Source organism: Phasianus colchicus, chromosome 3 (assembly GCF_987193195.1).
Source record: "Phasianus colchicus chromosome 3, bPhaCol1.hap1.1, whole genome shotgun sequence".
NCBI lineage: Eukaryota > Metazoa > Chordata > Aves > Galliformes > Phasianidae > Phasianus > Phasianus colchicus.
Window position 1 is genome coordinate 2,991,067 of NC_143438.1, and position 19,979 is coordinate 3,011,045.

Sequence of the window (19,979 nt, forward strand, 5' to 3'; positions counted from 1 at the left end):
GTAGCTTGCTTTTTGGTTATGATATAATAAAAGTTAAATGTTCCCGTTCTATTAGTTATTTAAGTGAAGTTAGAATTCATTGGTTTTAAGACATACAAATTTCTTTTTCTTTAGGTATTATGGCAGGTTCGAACAGATCTGGTGATCTTAAGGATGCTCAGAAATCTATTCCTACTGGAACAATTTTAGCTATTTCAACTACTTCTTTTATTTGTATCCTTTGTGCTGTGACTTTTTTTTCTATTCCAAATTCTGTAGACATAGTATTAATTTTTTTTTTTTAAGTCATTGAGTAGCCTGAATATAAAATTAATGAAATCCAACCTGAAAATAAATCTTTTATATTTATATATATTACATATCTATATGCATACACATATATATACACTATATACACATATATATATTATAAACTATAAAACATATGCACATAGATGGTTAAAATATCCAGTTTTCTACTAAGGTTTCAAACTCCAACTTACAGCAAACTCCAAATTACAATTTAGTTATAGTTAACTGATAGAGATTTATAGCATATTCCAGATAGCAGATTGCTTTGTCATCATATTTAGTACAGCCACTAAAAATCTTAAAGCTAGGTAACAGCAGTAGAAATTGTTATTTATTCAGTAACTAGAAGACACAAGTATCTTTGCATGAGAAATTACATGTTCTGTTTCATGAAGCATGAGCTGTTTGCTTCCCATACTTTATAAATTGTGGATCAAATGCAGGCCATATGTAAAGAACATGAACTAAAAATCTGTAGTAGGGGAGAATAATAATAATAATAAAAACAAAAACAAAAAACTGAAGTTAGTTATCATGGACATTTAAGTTTTTCTCTAGATAATTATTTATTTACAGTGTTATCTTCCTTCAGTCCCAGTAACAGATCTTTCTTGCATAGTGTTGTTTGGTGCCTGTATAGAAGGTGTGGTATTAAGAGATAAGTAAGTTGCATTCAACTTGTAATGTTATAGGGAGCATGTATGATCATGAGTTACGTTAATCAAATTTCATTTCATTAATGACTCTTCTGGGAAACATCCATGTGAAATATTTTTCTTTTGTTTAAGTAATATTGGAGAAAAAGTCTATCTCTTAAGCTGAGATGGTTGCAAAAACTGAAAAGGGTGTTGGACTATATCACTGCAAGAGATAGAGGAAGCACCTGAGATAAATGTTTGTGAAGTGGTACTGTTCCCGATTAAACACTCTTGAGAGACAAAAGCATAGTTGGTATTTGTAGAATTGGCTGAGATGGAGGTAAGTGTGTTTTTATTAGGTCAGGAGAGGTAGTGTGCTCCTGAGGAATGAAGACAAAAATATTTTTTTGACACCTGTATGACAAGTGGAGTTCATCAGAAAGAATACGGTATACCATCTAGTGGATGCATGACACCTCTTGGTTTTTAAAATGGTCACTTGTAAATTAGGACTCCTATTAGGACAGATTTTGCAAGCTGAGTGCAGGTAATCTGTCATAGAATCATAGAAGGTTTTGGGTTGAAAGGACCCCAAGGCTCATCAAGTTCCAACCCCCCTGCCACATGCAGGGCCACCAACATCCCCATTTAATACCAGACCAGGCTGCCCAGGGCCCCATCCAACCTGGCCTTACACACCTCCAGGGACGGGGCATCCACAGCCTCTCTGGGCAGCTGTTCCAGCACCTCACCACTCTCTGTGAATAACTTCCCCCTGACATCCAATCTTAATCCTCCCTCCTTGAGCTTAAAACCATTTCTCCCTTGTCCTATCGCTAAATACCTGAGTAAAAAGTTGATTCCCCTCCTGTCCTTGAGGCCTCCTTGCAGCCTTCTCTTCTGCAGGCTACAGAAGCCCAGCTCTCTCAGCCTGTCTTCATAGGGGAGATGCTCCAGTCCTCTGATCGTATTCGTGGTCTGGACCTTCTCCAACAGCTCCACAGATCTGTTGCTAGAGCAGAATGAATTGTAGCAAGATTGCTGATCCAAGATTGTTGGTAGTTCTTTCATTTACACAGCTGCCAGCTCATGCTTTTCTGAAGTCTAGCATAAGAATGAGATGTAGGAGGATTTGTCTATTTCAAAGTCTGTTTTTGTTTTCATTATGGGTTGTCATATTTGCAGTGAGAAGAAAAACCTTGTACGTTCTTTCACATTTCAAGTTTTCTTAATGGAGCCAAATTCCAATGCTTGTATTAAGAATGAAGATGCAGCTCAGAGAAGCATAGCCTGTTTTTCTCCTTTGTATTTAAAGGATGTCTTTTCCTCTGTCTTCTCATCTACTGAAGATAGTATGTGGCTGTACAAGCTTTGGAATATGCAAGAAACTTGAACACTTGTTTATAACTGATGTGATTATTATGTCTCTGAACCTTGTCAAGTAGCTGGTCCAAACAGAGAAGAAGTATTTAACTTTTCTTAGCCTACAGCCTTTTCTTTTCTCTGGTGTTTATTAAAATTAAAGAAAAAAGTGAAGAAGTTATATGCTACCACAGTACTGTAGTGCATGTATTCTTGAAACTGATTTTGTTTACTTGCTTTCAAAGCTAAGATGAACTATGAGAGGCTTACTTGTTTTAAAAACAAAATCATTGGGGGAAAAAAAAACAAGAAGTTTTTCATGCTTTATCCAAGGTGTCCATAAATGAGCATAAAATCAATTATCTTTAGGAGGAAGAAAATAGTAAAAGAAAGATAGGTGGGATTAGATTCAGTGCTCAGTGCTGTACTATGAAAGCGCTTCTTCCTTTTTGTGATACTCCCTTGTTAAAGTTGGTCTTTTGAATTGCATTGGGTGGCATAATAATCAGAAGACGTTAATAACTTGGGATGGTTATATCTAGTAGTTTCTCTGTATTTCCTTCTCTATATGTTAGTATCACACTACCAAAAGGAATACATTAGTTCAACAAATCTCCTGTTTATGCACTGGGCACGCCAGTATTACACGCAGGTGTAACACAGAGTTTTTCCTTTTTTTGTATTGTTAACTTTGTAAAGTTTTCCAAGATAGCTAATAGTTACTGTGTCATCTTAAAAGGCAGCATCTAAACACCTAAAATTGTCCAAAAAGATTGAGATATGGGTTGTGAAGCTATAAAAGAAATTGTTTTAGTGTTTACTGTGGGTTGTTGTTGTTGTTAACTTGTGTGTTTACACCTTGCTTTTGTGTTGTTTTTCCCTTCTCTAAGGTATGGTGAAGCAGTTAATGGAAACCTAGTGGTTGGTACACTGGCCTGGCCTTCTCCATGGGTTATTGTGATTGGTTCATTCTTTTCAACATGTGGTGCTGGTCTCCAAAGTCTGACTGGTGCACCCCGTCTGTTGCAAGCCATTGCAAGAGATGGCATTGTACCATTTATTCAAGTGAGATAATACTTGTTTTATATATTTTCAGAGTGGCATTTATTTTGTTGCCAAAAAAAAAAAATGAGGCATTATTTCTGCTGTTCTTCCAGAACTAAAAAAAAAAAGATTTGAAGCTCAGGACTACTTATGTACAGCAAGATAGTAAGCTATTGCAGACCAAAGTTTGGTTATTTCAGTGCAATTAGTTATTTTTGTCCATATGTACATACATACATATATATATATATATAAATGTTAGTACGTCAGAACTGAAAAACTTATGTAAATTGAAATGAACAATCTAAGAAACAACTAAGTTTTCTGACTTTAGACGGTGCTAATGATTGGTGTTTGTGAACTGAGTTGATTTAATTTCATGATGAAGATGATTATGACTTCTCACATCGGTGATACAGTTCTCATTTTTGTTCATTTTTGTAAGCTAAGTGAAGTCAAGAGAAATAGTGTAATTCCCTTTTACAACTCCATATATCAAGACTTTTCTGTTTGAGGGATTTGAGACTTGGAAGGTACTTGCAGTTTTCGAGTCATACAACTGTTACATGGACAATTGGGAATGAGAGATTAATACAGGGACAACAGTAGGACATCTTTTCAGAATGAAACAAAGGACTTTCAAGCCATAATCAGGAAAAAAGTAACATTTTATTATAAAGAAAAGTAGACTTATCAATGAATCATAGAATAGAATACAGTCATGAAGGTTGAAAAAGAACCTCCATGATCATGTTGTCCATGCAAGAAAGCAGAGGGGAAAAGAGAACACAGAATAAAGAATGAATGAAGTGAACAACCTACACGTTCAAAAAGGAAGTAATTATGGAGAATAGCAGTGAGTGTTTAGTGTTTTTAAGTGTGGAGGGGAATGCTAATAACTAATAAACTAAACTCAGTCCTCTTCAAAGATCAATATATGCTCATAACTATAGACTTGGTGCCTGTTCTGTGTGATACAAAAAATAATGCTTTCAACTGTGTTAGCTTTTTACAGACTAAATGCAACTGATGCATGCAGATTTTAAATTACTTTAGGTTATTTCAGCAGCAGCTGCTGATATACTTCAATGTAACGTTGTCATTGTTTATTTTAGTGAATGTTTGTTTTTTTTTTTTTCCATATTGGAGATATAATAAGCAACTTTTTCCCAATTTTACTTTATATTTGAATTGAACTAGGTATTTGGTCATGGAAAAGCGAATGGAGAACCAACATGGGCTCTTCTCCTCACTGCTGCGATTTGTGAAATAGGAATTCTGATAGCTTCTTTGGACAATGTAGCACCCATTCTTTCAATGTAAGTATGAATTTGTTATCTCATGTTCTTTTAGCTTAATAGTATTTTACTTTTGAATTGACTAGGCAATGATTTTTCTCTTTGGAATAATACCCGATATACCTACTTTTCTAACAAGTTACACTTCTATCTGATCTTTGAGATAGTCTGAAACAAAAACCTTTTTTAATCATAATTAATTTTTAGGCACAATGAACTTTCCTTGATGGATTTCTTGAATGCTAGCAAAAATGTTTAACTTTCAATAAATAAATAAATTAACATTTCCCCTACTGAAACAGTTTCATAATTTAGGGTATGAATGGATATTTAGTTTACTAACTCCATCTTGGAGGTTTATTGCATTTGTTTTGGGCTGACCCCAGTAGACTGCGAAGTGCTGTACAGTCATTTATTTGCTCTCCTCGCAGTAGATGAGGGAAAAGATTCAGAAAATGAAAAGTGAAAAAACTCATGAGTTGAAATACAGATTAATAGGTAAAACAAAAGTTTCACGTGCAAACAAAACAAAATAAATTCAATTCTCCCTATCTCCAGGTAGATGTTTAGCTATTTCCAGGAAAGCAAGGCTTCATCACTCATACCATTTGGATTCTGTCTAGTTTCCTGTTGGAGAAAATTCTCTTTTTTTCTTCCCTTTAATAGGTTTTTCCTGATGTGCTATATGTTCGTAAATCTGGCTTGTGCAGTTCAAACGCTCTTACGAACTCCCAACTGGAGACCTCGTTTCAAGTATTACCACTGGTAGGGGATATTCTTTCATTCAGAATCATTAAAATTGCTTATATAGCCTTGATTTGTTAATTTTATTGCAGACATTAATCGAAATAGACTTTCTGACTTAATTGAGTTAATGTTTGAGTGCATGAACAAATGTCTCTAACAGTAGCATTTATTTTTGTCTGTCTAGAATAGAGTTGTAATTGTGAGCCTGAAAACATGTGACTATTACAGAGGGTCAGGGAAAGGTCTACAGGGTAAAATGTTTATAATCCAAGGGACATTCTGATTTGGTAAAAATGAAGATGAAATGGAGTATCACTTTTTGTATAGGAAGCAAAATGGTAAAATATTTTGGGAATGTTGATTTTTTTTTTTGTTTTTTTTTCATTTTGGTGATGCATATACAAAAAACCAAACTTCTACAGAAAAATATCGTAATTAATATACACCAGTTTGTTCTGTAACTGACAACTAATTTTAAAATATGTCATGCTTTGAGCATGCATCTGGAAATAAAAGTACACAGTACACAACTGAATACTTGACAAAGTTGGTAAAGGTCTGTTATACAGTAAGTACGGTTTGTTTTTTTTTTATAATGGCTTAAAGGATGAAGAAGTTCAGAATAAGATGGGGAAAGTTTTTTTAATTTTGACCCAGTGTTGAAAATGCATCTGATTTTTTTATTAATTGTGATTCCATAGAGAAATTTGAGTGCCAAAATGCTTTGAAGACTAGAACCTTTTGGAGATGAACAGGCCTGATTCTAGTATGGAAGAGTTTTTTTTTTTTCTTTTTTTTTTCCCACTTCAAATGGTAGAGAGGAAGTAAAATGCTTTATTTTCATCCCTGAAATATCTTTATGGGCATACTCAGTAAATACTTACTAGTTTGTCACCTAATTCCCAAAATATTTCAATGCTGGTTTTCAAGTCTTATCACTTCAACGTCAAGAAGAAAGTGGGGAATTGTCTTCTTATGGTTGGTTGGTTGTTTTGCTTTGTTTTTAAAGCCCCTCCTCTCACAAATAATGGGATTGTGTGAGAAATATTAGGAAGTACAAAGCATAGAAGCTAATGCAGATGGATAAGATGGGAGGGTACCAAGAAGAGGATGGACCATGGTAAGGAAGGAAAAGCAAAGAGTTGTAAAATTTGGCAACAGTTTTCTTCCTGTCCCACATTTTTCCAGTGACTAGTGAGCCAACTGACTTACTGTGTGAATACATAATCATTTTTTACAGAAAAAGCAAATGTCAAAATGCTTGTTCAGAAGTGGGATGGGACTGTTTTTTAATTATCTTCAGTTGGCTGAAATTATGAAAGAGCAGCTGTTGCTCTGCTAGATAAGATATATTTAGACTGATGTACTCAGAAAAGAAGATAGCATTTCTTTGATATAAAACTGCATTTGATCTCAGTACTTGCATGATAATAAAAAAGCAAACTAAAGGAACCAAACAGAAGTTGTTTCTGCCTTCCTTGTCAATACAATGAAAGCAAGTTCTGATTTTGAAAGCAGGTGTCTGAAATTCAAACTGTCTGGTTCTGAGCTGAGCTACATCTGTCTGAATTATAGTGGAAGCAAAGCAGGCACATAAACTTCAGTCTGGACATGCTTCTATGACTTTTCTAGCTCAGTCATTCTTGAGAGCCTTTGAAAGACAAGCCTTCCACTGCATCTATGCTCTTAAGCAAGAGATGTATCACAATGTAAGTGGAAAAATAATTTTTGGGTCAAATTTAATATAAATTAATCAACTGTTCTTGCTCTAAGTAACATAATGTCCTTCAGTATTGTTTGTTTAAATTCCAATCCATAATAAATGATGACAAAGTATTTTAAACTGATCCTACTTGGAGGCAATGGTAAGAGTTTCAGAACTGACAAGTGTATTAAATTTATTATGTGTAGTACAATTGCATTTATTCACACAAAAGACTTTAGAATGTAATTTTTTATAAACTAAAGTTGTGACAGTGTATTTTTACTTATACTTACCTATGAATTCACATTGGAAGGTAAGGAGAGGTCTTCTGGGGAGTTAAGTAAGAAATTGACTGTAGAATATATGCATGCCTATTTAAAAAATGGAAAAAATGGTTTCTTTTAGGACTCTTTCATTCCTGGGAATGAGTTTATGTCTTGCCTTGATGTTCATTTGCTCTTGGTACTATGCTTTGATTGCCATGCTAATCGCAGGATGTATATACAAATACATAGAATATAGAGGGTAAGACCAAATATCTTATTTATTCTATATTTAATATATTTAATATTCAGCAAAAAGATTTTTGTTATATAAAATAGGTACAACTGAAGCAATAGAACTAAGAATATTCTTTGAAACAAGGTAAGATTCCATCTACAATAAGGGTTACAAGTTTGAAAATTCTTACTTCTCTAGAAGCTCAGTTCCAAAATCCTCAGCAAATATAACTAATCAAAATAAGAAGCAATATAGCTGGGAAATATTAATTTAAACAAATATTGTGGTGTTAAATTCTGTACTTGAGGTACATCACAGTTCTGGGCTCCCCAATTCAAAAAAGACAGGGATCTCCTAGAAGGAATCCAGTGGAGGACCACAAAGATGATTCAGGGCCTGGAACATCTCCCTTTCGATGAAAGGCTGAATAACCTGGGTATGTTCAGTTCTGGGGAAAGAAAGACTGAGGGGGGATCTGATTAATGTTTATAAACATCTAAAGGGAGGTGGGCAGCAAGTGGATGAGGTCAGGCTCTTTTCAGTGGTGTGCAGTGATGGGATAAGGAGCAATGGCCTAAAACTTGCATGTAGTAAGTTCCATGTAAGCGTGTGGAAGAATGGAGCGCTGGAACAGGTTGCCCAGAGGAGTTGTGGAGTCTCCTTCTATGGAGATATTCAGACCTGTGTAGGTGCCTATGTGTGCAACCTACTGTAGGCTACCTGCTTTAGTAGGGGGGTTGGACTCAAGGATCTCTTGAGGTGCCTTCCAACCTCTTCTGTGATTCTGTGATCATCTTTTTGCACCAAGCAGCAACTAACACAAAAATACAATGAACTTCTGTGAAAGTGGTAAAACTCTGCTCTTTTGTGTGAACTTCAGCACGTTTTAGAATGGATCACACTTAAGAAGCCAGAACACCCACTGAAAATGATTTATTTTCTGAAGCCTAGATAATCTTTAACTTGCAATATACTTTTAGAGCCACAGCTGTCAGAAACGCAGGGAGGTAAGGGAGTTAAAGAGCATATTCAATTCATTAAATAAATACATACATAAAATTTAGAGGCAATCATGGTCAGTGTGTACATTTTCCCTTTCTAAGAAGACGATATCCAGTGACAAAAGATTCTAGCCAAAATAAAGACCAACACCAGAAAATTGAAATGAGTCTAGGAAATTTGATAAGTAATGAAGCACAAATGTTTGTAGATCAACTGATATAAACAACTCCATGTTGTAGATTTTCCATCTTTTCATATCACTATCTGCAGCATAAATGTTTTCCTGGATAGAATGTTCCTGGATTGTAGATATGTCACTCTGAAAGTAATGCCTCCTATTTATTTCTATGGAAACTACAACAGATAAAGAGAGCACAATGACAGTATTTGATAAAACAAATTTTCAGCTACAAAGTACCATATTTCGTGTAGTCATAACCATTAGTTATGCATTTTTGCAAGCAATAAGCAAGAACCTGTATGCCATGCTCGTAAAAATCTGTGGGGCTATCTGGAACATGGTTTGTCTTTCATATCATTGCTGTCACTGCTGAAACGTACCATCCAACACCTCACTGTGCTAACATCCACTGTTTGGTCTCCATAAACATTCTGCAAGAATTAATGAATGTCAGTGAGTGCAATTTTTTCTGCATGGAGGAATTCAATTCCACACATCTGATTCATATGGTCATCTACATCAGATGTCATTTTGTCAGACTTCCCCTGTGCTGCAATCTGTTGCACGTCAACAGAATGTACTACAATACTCACGGGAAGGTTCAAACTCTGCTGCCATACCACCAACATCCATTAGCCTCTGACATCGTGGGCCAATATAATAAAATAGGAGGCGTTACTTTTGGAGCAGCCCTCCAAACAGCTCCTTGTTATTAGATTCAACAGGAAATTTCTCTTGTCTGTTTTACCTTGTCAGATCAAATGATCAGTTCTGCTGATGTGTGTGTATTGGTATATTCATATCTGAAATTATACATACATCCACATTCAGACACAGACTCTAGAAATGTTGAAACGTGGCCACTGCATCTACCCTGTAGAAAGATTCTATTTTGCTCAAACTCAGTCCCTGCCTTTATAAATGCAAAGTCTGATTTTTGTGGGAGGAGTGAGGGAGAATAGACCTTGAAACATCCTAAAAACTGCTATCTAGACAAAAAAAAAAAAAAAGTTTTAATTTTTGAGTGACAGTGAAAGAAACTGTCTATCTGTCAGTGTACACTGTAGTTGCCACCTTGTTCTCTAAGGTAAATTTTGACTTATAGTACCTAAATTTTGAAAGAGGTCTAGAAATAACAAAGGTCAGTGAAAATTCATGAAAGGGAATAAGAAGACATGGGTGGGATGAGAAATGGGATGGGGCATAGAGGAAAGGAGGGAGAAGGAAGATTGATCTTCCCAAAGTAGCATTTCCGTAAAAGAGTGTAATTGCAACATTAGCCTAACAGTTCTGTCCTTTCTTGTTTGCCACCTGGAATAGTTTTGTATTGGGATAAAGAGAAGTCAAAAATGTAGAGGCAGAAAGTGTTTGGGAAGAAAGATGAAGATTCAGGTTTCTCTGGAAGAAGCTGAGAAAGAAAGGAAATACATAGTAGGGATGTGGGGAGAAGGTAGAACACTAATACATAGGAAGTAAAATCTTGCTTATTCTAATGCTTGAAAGCAACTTAGGAGGCTCCCATTATTACAATCAAAAATCTTTTACGTATAACATAAACCATAATAAATATTTAAAAATATTATAAACAGATATCTTGAAAGGACCTGAGATATAAATCTACAGTATGAGATTTTTGTTAAGCCTTCATGATTAAAGAAAAAAAAAGGGGGAGGGGGAAACACAGCTTATTTTTGATACTTCTTACCTTTCACATGGGAAAATATTCTTAATCTGTATAAATAAATGCACCATGTTAATTAAATCTCTTCTGCATTCCAAAGAGCGGAAAAAGAGTGGGGTGATGGAATACGAGGACTCTCTCTGAATGCAGCTCGCTATGCTTTGCTTCGTGTTGAAGATGGTCCTCCTCACACCAAAAACTGGAGGTAAAAGTCCTGTGCCTTCGATGTTTACACATAATTCACACCTAAGGCTGAGGGTATTGGGAACATTACTGGTGAAGCTAATGACCGAAGTGAAAGTCAACATTAAATTAATGTTTTAACTTGAGCATGGAATAGATGTAACTACAATTCTGTAATTTCACTGTAAAGGAATATTATTTATAAGTAGCACATAATCAGCCTTGCAGATTGCTGATTGTATGGATGAAATTGAACTGACATCCATGCAATGTCGACATGGTTTTCTAAAATGCAGAATATTGTTTTATTAGAGGTTTCGAGGTTGAAAGCAAGTTACCTTTGATCCTAGAGTATCTGTGAAAGACAAGCGTTGCAAGTGCGTAAGGCTCCTTGGCTTTTATATATCATTCCCTGTGAAAGTGTCCTGGTTTCAACTGAAACAGTGTTAACAGCCCAGCACTGTTTTGGGTACTGCAGAGTGATGGGTGCATGTCTGCAGCCAGCGCAGGTCACTTGGCAGGGAAGAGCTAATGTCTTTATGGTGTGAAGGCAGGGAGTGTCTTAAGTTAGTTAAGAGGCTATTCCATACCATGTGGCCTCATGGGGAAGGCTGTAGAGCTGTGGGAAGCAGGCCAGGGGCAGGTCCCTGTGTAGGATTAGCTGGGCATTGTTCAAAGGGTGGTGAGACTTTGCTTTGTTAGAGGGGTGACAGGTGGTGAGTACTGTTAGCTAGGTGTTGTTCAGTGGGTGGTGAGTAATTGATTGTGGATATATATATATATATATTGTTATCATCACATTTTTGTTTCTGTTTTCCTTTTTTTGTCTCAGTTTATCTCAACCAACAAGTTCTGTTTTGTTTCCTGTTCTGTCCCTTGTCCCATTTGGAGGGGAACAGCTGGCTGTGTGGTGCTTAGCTGCCTGCCTGGTTAAACCTCAACAGAAATATGTTGTGAAAACTTACAGAGGAATCATGACTTCTAGAACTGTTGTCATTGTAAAGCGGTCAATCAAGAAACTCTCTAAGACTCACTATGGAGTGTTAGAAAGTAGGCATTCTTTAATACCAGTGCTGGACGCGCGGGGGATACTGTCCTCCTATCGCATATACCTTGCACAAAAAGGTCTTCAGTTTATATACATTCAGAGGTCTTCCCAGAGGTACAAACATGCTCCATACAAAGTCGTTGAACCTCCCTTATCTGTTCAATACAAAGACAGACCCTTCCCATTATCTAAACAAGCTGCAAGATTATCCATTAAGGGACGTAACAAGCTGCAACTTGCATCAGAACTTTTTTTTTTAGTACCTATTATAATATAAGGCAAATTTCATTTAATAGCAACACTTTAGAGAGTGGTTAGGTCTCATTAAAACAAAATTTTACATTTGGAGCTCTTTTGTATTTAATGGGAATAAGTATCCATTGCTATTTTTGCAGTTAATTCCTTTTACTTGTAAAACTATCAATTGTCTCTAAGCAACACAAAAAATAACTTAAGGTTTAAAAACAAATGCATTTTTACTCATTGTCACTCTTAATAGACACAGCAAAAATTAACTCTTTAATCAGCGAAACACACAAAAGAGAAACTATCACTAGTTGTGATTGTACCCCTGTTCTGCTGCCCTTCAGTCTAGCAGTATTGTTTTATCTTCAGTTGTGGAGCTGTTAAACTTGAGCAGCTTCTATAGCTTGTTTGAGCCACTAGTCTTCATATTGTGTGTGAATTGACGAGCACTGACAACCATTAGTGTAAACTGACAGTGCTTCCATTAAATGTCTGACATCACTTCAGTTCCAGATGACTTTCTTGTTTTGTTAAGGTAATTGCTAGAACAAGACTTTGTTCTGTATTAAAATCTACTGATGTTGAGGGGGGAAATACGTTCAATTTCTCTTGCAGCTCTTTTGAACTTTTCATAATTAGAGGAAAATCCTAGGATTCAGTTTGGGGAAAGTATGCAAATTGAATATTGATAAAAGAAACTGAATGCAACCACATTTAGCGTGGAGGCTAAATTGAATTTGGGTGGTATCACTGCAGTCAAGGGTATGACCATCTTTAGGAAGGACCTAGTCAGATATAGGAATGAGTCAATGTGAACATCATGAAAATCCAGGACAAGTTCAAAGTCATGTCCATGGGACATCTTATCCTAGTGCAGTGGTACAGATGGGAATGATGCAAAAGGATCTGTTGTTTCCAGTGAGTGGTAAACAATCAGTATGACTTGGCATAAGTAAATATTTCTCTTTACTCAACACTCTTTAGAGTACGTGTGGAATATTTCACCCCATTTTAGGCACCCAGCATCAGACTAGACATCAGTAAGCTGTAACATGTTCAGCAGAGGACTGACAGGATGGTTGGGGCACTGGAGCACATCCCTTGAAAGGAAAGGCTGAGGCAACTCATCTTACGCAGCTTGAAGGAGGCTGAAGTGGAACCTAAAAGCTAGTAGAAATAGCTAGTAAATATCCAGTTCCTAAGGAGATGCTGCGGAGCAAGACCCTTTACAGCAGTATATGGAGTGAGAATAAGAGAAAACAGTATAATGGAAAGAGGTGGGGTAGAATCTCTGCCTTGAAAGTTTTCAAGATTCAACTGGACTGAGACCTAAACACTCTGCAGTACAATTCAGTATTTAACTGCTTCAAGCAGCAGGTTGCACTAGAAAACCTCCAAAGGGTGATAATTCTGCTTCAATAATTTTCTTGGTGGTTTTGGTTTGGTTTGGATTTTTTTCAGGTTACTCATGTACCTGAAGTGTTGCAGCTACTGCTCATTGTGATTTTTTTTCTTACTTGATGTTGACTACTTTTGCATTAAGCACTAAATTTGCATTTTATTACCTCTTAATTCTATTTTTTCAGTTCTTTACCACTTCTGTGTATGTATGTGTCATATGTAATTTTTTTTTTTGGCAGACCTCAACTTTTAGTCTTGTTAAATTTGGATTGTGAACAGTTGGTGAAGCATCCACGATTGCTTTCTTTCACTTCTCAGCTGAAAGCTGGTAAAGGGCTGACTATTGTGGGATCTGTGCTTCAAGGAACCTACTTGGATAAATGTGTAGAAACTCAGAAAGCCGAAGAGGTATGTAAAAGTCAGCTTACAAGCCTTCTGTAAATTCTATTAGTATTTAAATATTGAATCTGATATCTTGAATTCAGGTACAGTTTAAAAAAAAAAGCCTTTTATAAAAATGTTTTGATTGATCTGTTTGCATATTTAAATTAAAAACAGTTTGCTGTACTATAACAAAATGTCTTTCAAAATTTCTGATTCTTCTTAATTTTTCTCAGCGTTGAGGGCCAGATGGGCTCAATTTATTTTACATTCTTGTAAAATCTGCGTGATATATTTCTAAAAAAACACTTCATAAGAAAATTGATTTATTCATTTAAGAAATGCAGACATTGGCAAAATTTCAACTATGTGGAAAAAACCTGAAAATATCTGAACTCCAAGATCTTAAATCTGTCACTGGAATGAAAACTGGAAATTAATACAGAAATTCTGAAGATCTGTTTCAGAATCAACTGATCAACTTTGATTTTCAGTGCCAAGCAAGCGTACATTCTTGTTCCATCTTAACCAACTTGTTCACTTCTTTGGATACCCCAGTAGTTCCAGTGTTGATGCTTTGGTAATGATATGGATATACAGTTGCTTATCTATGCACAGCTCTCCTACTCCTTTACAGAGCACAGTGAAACATTTTTAGAAAATACCATGTAGGCTTTAGCCATTATGTCTTTCAGAATGGTTAATGGAAATGAGAATCAGTTGAAATGTCTGCTGTTTCAATTTTTCAACTCTGTGTAAAGATTCCTGTGAATTATTCAGACCTGATATCTCAAAAATAGATCTGAGAGCTGGAAATGAATTTAAGGGAAACCTAATCCCCATGATCCTCTAAAAAGTTAGACCCGCTGGTGTCATTAAGATAGAAATGAAGGCATTTCAAAGGACTGAGTGTCTGAAAGGCTTACTGATTTTTGGAAATTTTCAGCTAGAAAATAGTGTTTCTAGAAGACTTGTGGAAAATCTTTTTTTTTTTTTTCTTTCTTTTTCAAGAGGAGTGAGAAAAACCAAACATTTAAACTGATAAGCCCCTACAGATTCTGTTTGGACAGGCAGATTTGTTAGCTTTACTTTCAAATTCTTTGAAGACTTTTTTCTATACAGAACAAAATTTCTCATGTGAAACACACTAAGCTAGCACCAGGCATCAAATGTCTCCCTACTGGTGTTTTATAGGGCTTCTCTTGCAATTACACTTTTCAAGTGGGAGTCTTTGTGTGATCAGGCTTAGGACCAAAGAGCAGATAATTGTCTTCCTTTTTAAACAACAGTTCTTTTGTCTGGCCTTCTGGCCTCCAGTTGTCATGGGGAAGGAGAGATGGAGATATGCTTAAAGAACAGCACACAGAGAACCGGATGAGAACTTTTGCATGGTGAGACAGTTAGGAGTTTGCAGCTATGAACTGAGGAGTATGAGGGGGTCAGGAATTGTTAGGATTAAGCTCTCCTTTGTTGAGAAGAAAACAGAAACAAGATGGTAAGTTAGGGATAACCTTTTCAAATAGACTTTGGTCAGAATGAACTGCATGTAACCATCTGGCCAAATGTAGAGCAGAATTGATAGTTCTGTGGTCCTCAGCATTCTTAGTTTCTGACAAAACGTCCAAGCCAATGAGCAAACCTAGTGATTCAATCCATTCAATCACTGCTGCTTCAACTGCTTCAGCTCAAGGAATATAGGAATGTTTTAGTGCTATTGCATCTGCTGATTGTTATTTTGTGAACCCAAAAATATCTATCCCTTTGAACTTCTGAATGATTCTCCTAAAAAACAAACAACAACAAACCTGAGTATTTTGATGCTTGCCAAAATCCCAAGTTTTGTTGCTTCAGTGTTTTCTTTGGAAACTATGCTGAACTTCCATGCAAACCATTAATGATGGGATTTTCGAAGTCGTGCTATTGGAGAGCATGGGTAATGCCAAAACTGTTTCCTGCTGAACCTTGATACTGTTTTGAATGGTGTTTACAAGTTATTTGGTTATGTATCTGTCAGTGTTTAGATGAAGGAGAGCCATACTGAAATTGAGGGGTATGGGATTTAAATATAGTCAGTTTTTGTCATTATTCAGCCAGTGATTCTGATAGTCTGCACATCTCTTTTTACCATGTTGGGAGTGGGTAAATACAGAATCAGCCTCTTAGTATCAGAGCTCTCAAGGACTTCTGAAGTCCTTGGCATCCCGTTTCCCAAACCCTTCCAATTCCAAAAGAAATGATCTGCAATCCCATAAGAATGGTATTTTATCTATCAGTAAAGTTTTGGCTTCACCAAAAAAGCAGAAGCAATATTTATTAGCTTTATAAATAAAGTTTTGTCAATGTGTTTTTATTCATATCTTCTTTGGAAGTAAAAGACTAAATAACTAAACAAACGAAGAACCTTTGGTATCTTACGTAGTGTTATTTGAGGCTGTAAATGTAGGATCATGTTCACTGTTAGGGAATTAGAGTGGCATCTTGTTGTTGATCATACGTTAATATCTAATGTTTTGCTTATATTTACTGTTACTCTCTATCGTATTTATTATCTGTGTTGATGACTGTATTTCCTCATGTGTAATCTTCCTTTTCCACAGAATGTTAAAGCTTTAATGGCAGTTGAAAAGACTAAAGGATTTTGCCAGATTGTGGTATCTCCTAGTTTCAGAGATGGAATATCACATTTAATTCAGTCAGCTGGCCTAGGAGGAATGAAACACAATACGGTTTTGATGGCATGGCCACAGTCCTGGAAGCAGACAGAAAATCACTTCTCTTGGAAAAATTTTGTTGGTATTTGTTTTTTATTTTCTCTTACATGATTGTAAGACAACTATATGACTAATGTATTTGCTGTGTGGGGAAAAAAAAATGTGAAGCTGAATATCCAGTTGACATTCAGTACTTCCTGAATTCTTACTTAATGTGGAGTGGGTTTTCTCAGTCCTCAGTCTCTTTAACCATTGATTTCTCTTCTCGGTGGATTTAAACTTTTGAATTTAAAACAAAAACGAACATTGTGAATGAAAACTAGAAGTTTGTGATCAAATGTCTTATTTTCCCCTGCAGACACTGTACGAGAAACAACAGCAGCTCAGCAAGCTTTATTGGTGGCTAAAAACATTGACTTGTTTCCAACAAATCAAGAACGTTTTACTGAAGGGAACATAGACGTCTGGTGGATTGTTCACGATGGTGGAATGTTGATGTTGCTGCCTTTTCTTCTTCGTCAACACAAGGCAAGTACAATAAGACACAGCTTGGATTCCATTTTCTTATAACAGGTCTTCATAAAGCTCTCTAATGAAATATGCTCAGAGTCTGCAATCACTGTAATATAAACAGTTAAATTATTTTTGGCTAGGTTTGGAGAAAATGTAAAATGCGTATCTTCACGGTTGCTCAAATGGATGATAACAGCATCCAAATGAAGAAAGATCTTCAGATGTTCTTGTACCATCTTCGCCTGAATGCTGAAGTGGAAGTTGTTGAAATGGTATGTTACTACATGTTTTTTTTAAAGCTGAAATTAGGACTAAACTTGGAAAACGAACATGTTAGCCCAAATACAATGCTGCAAGAAATGCAAGATTTCAGTCCTACCAAGAATAAGAAATTGTTTCTTAACACAATGCTATCATACCATGCCATAATGCCAGAGTATGTGGTAGTGAATTTAATGGTGAGTAATTTTGATATGCATTAATGCCTACTCTATGAAGATTAGTCTGCAGATACAGTTCGTTCAAGAAGGTAAAAGCCTGAATTCATAGTAGTGGACACTGAAATAAAAGGCTGAATGTACTTAGTTCCTAATAATAATCCCTTATTAGTAATTGCTGACATGACTAACATACGTTTCTCCAGCTGATGTACAAATATATCTCTAGAATAAAGAATCTCTGGTTTCTGTGGCACTGCCAGTGTCTTTGGCAAATGAACAACAAGACAACATAGCTATGGATTCACAGTTCAAATTGTGACAAATTGAATTTCATAACTTTTTTCCTTCTTTTTAAACACTGGTTATAACCTGATAAAAAGAAAGAGATAAAGCTGGAACCTGCACACTCATCTGGCAAATAAGGAAAAGCATGATTTCATTTCCATTGCTAAAACTGAACATCTCTTCTACACCCTCATCTGAAGTGGAATGAAGGGGTTGTGGGAGCGGGTTGCTCATGGTGTTCTTAGGAGCTTTTTGAGCCAGCCTCATGCCATAAAACCAAGGGACCTTTAAGATCATCTAACTCCAACCCCCCTGCTGTAGGTCAGGACATCCATTAACCAGGTTGTGCAAAGCCCTATCCAGTCTGGCCTTGAACACAGACCTAAAGGGTAGGGGCATCCACAGCATCTTCAATGTCTCACCACCCTCACAGTAAAGAATTTCTTCCTAATATCTAGTCTAAATCTACCCTCTTCCAGTTTGAAGTCATTTCCCCTCATCCTGTCACTGCATGCCTTTATAAAAAGTCCCTCCTCAGCTTTCCTCTAGGCCCTCTTCAGGTACTGGAAGGCTGCTATAGGGTCCTGAGCCTTCTCTAGGCTGAAGAGCCCCACCTCCCTCATCCTATCCTTATAGGGAAGGTGCTTCAGCTCTCATCTTGTGGCCCTCCTCTGGACCCGCTCCAACAGCTTGATGTCCTTATTGTGTTGTGGGCCCCAGAACTGGATTCCAGGTAGAATATATGCTGAAGTTGCTTCATTAGTGCTTCTTTGTGAACAGTTCTCACTGGAGAAAGGACAGTGTGTTGTGCTGTAGCTCTAGACTGTTTTCAAAGACACCATTATGCAAACATGCTCTGGAGTCTACAGTGCAGATAATTTAAACAAACAGCTTCTACCCTTACCTTGTTTCTGTAGATATACTGGAACGGAACAATGGAAAGTCTGTCACGTGAATCTCAAATTCAGCTGATATTATATTGCTGTTGGTATTGTATAATAGTTCATGGTAGAAGATTGTCTTCATTCTTAAGCTTAATCTTTGGGTAACGGAAATGATCAATGAAATATACTCTGAGGATTACTCTAAAGCCATTAATGAATTCACGGTTCAATGAATGAAAGAATAAGTGGGGTACAAGTGTCTAAATGTTTTTGATTGCTTTTTTTTTTTCTTTGAGTAATAATTCTGATATTTCTTATGTCAATCATTTTTGCAGTTTGAAAATGATATTTCTGCATTCACATATGAGAAGACACTAATGATGGAACAGCGATCCCAGATGCTAAAACAGATGCAGCTATCAAAAAATGAAAGGGAAAGAGAGGTAGGAACTTCTAACTTGTCAAGATATTCTATGAAAAATCTAAAAATTATTTTTGTTGTTTTTAATCCAAGATTTTTAATCTGTTTCTAACAAGTCAAAGGCTTTTATAACTGCATTCTATGTTACTTTCTCTGCAGCAGGTTTCACTTACAAGAATAAAAGAATCTAAACATAACTTCTTTTGCATTTGGATAAAAGTTTCTAGAGTTTTCCACTTCTTTTTGTTAAGCTTAGTGCAGGTATTTGAGTGGCAGTGTGTAGTATATCTGGAGCACTTCCATGATTGAGATAAATAATGCTTATTCATATATGATTATTGAACTGGACCAATTAGCTTTTAATTAATAAAAAATAATTCATCTGTCATTTCTGATTAGGATATTTTATTTTGCCTTGCTCAAGTTTTATGATAATCTCTAAAATAGTTTTCGCATTAGTATCATAATATCATAGAATGGCCTGGGTTGAAAAGGACCACAGTGATCACCTAGTTTCTATGTGCAGGTTGCCAACCAGCAGACCAGGCTGCCCAGAGCCACATCCAGCCTGGCCTTGAATGCCTGCAGGGATGGGGCATCCACAGCCTCCTTGGGCAACCTGTGAACAGTGCCTCACCACCCTCTGGCTGAAAAACTTCCTCCTAATATCCAACCTAAACCTCCCCTGTCTCAGTTTAAAACCATTCCCCCTTGTCCTATCACTATCCACCCTCACAAACAGCCGTTCCCCCTCCTGTTCATACGCTCCCTTCAAGCACTGGAAGGCCACAATGAGGTCTCTCTGGAGCTTTCTCTTCTCCAAGCTAAACAAGCCCAGTTCCCTCAGCCTTTCCTCAGGTTAGCACTGCAGTAGTGTTCCAGCTTTTTGAGTAGTGCATGTAGTTCTGTTGTTTCTTGTTACCAACAAAATTAGTATTTTATCCTTCCTTTTGTGTTTGTACATCTTCAGACCAGGTTTAAACCTATACAAAGAGAACTTGTTGTACGGTGTTCTT

The 19,979-nt window shown here is 36.4% G+C and overlaps 1 protein-coding gene across 2 annotated transcripts in view; it reads left to right on the top strand.

Moving 5' to 3' along the window:
- SLC12A7 (solute carrier family 12 member 7) overlaps positions 1-19,979 on the top strand; it is a 66,876-nt gene that overhangs the window by 36,820 nt on the left and 10,077 nt on the right. For both annotated transcript variants that reach the window (XM_031608321.2, XM_031608322.2), the window contains exons 10-21: positions 115-213; positions 896-953; positions 3,182-3,356; positions 4,536-4,654; positions 5,300-5,398; positions 7,491-7,610; positions 10,551-10,655; positions 13,568-13,736; positions 16,307-16,502; positions 16,779-16,948; positions 17,074-17,205; positions 18,878-18,985. In XM_031608321.2, the coding sequence (XP_031464181.1) occupies positions 115-213; positions 896-953; positions 3,182-3,356; positions 4,536-4,654; positions 5,300-5,398; positions 7,491-7,610; positions 10,551-10,655; positions 13,568-13,736; positions 16,307-16,502; positions 16,779-16,948; positions 17,074-17,205; positions 18,878-18,985 (1,550 nt within the window). The remainder of the gene's footprint in view (positions 1-114; positions 214-895; positions 954-3,181; positions 3,357-4,535; positions 4,655-5,299; positions 5,399-7,490; positions 7,611-10,550; positions 10,656-13,567; positions 13,737-16,306; positions 16,503-16,778; positions 16,949-17,073; positions 17,206-18,877; positions 18,986-19,979) is intronic.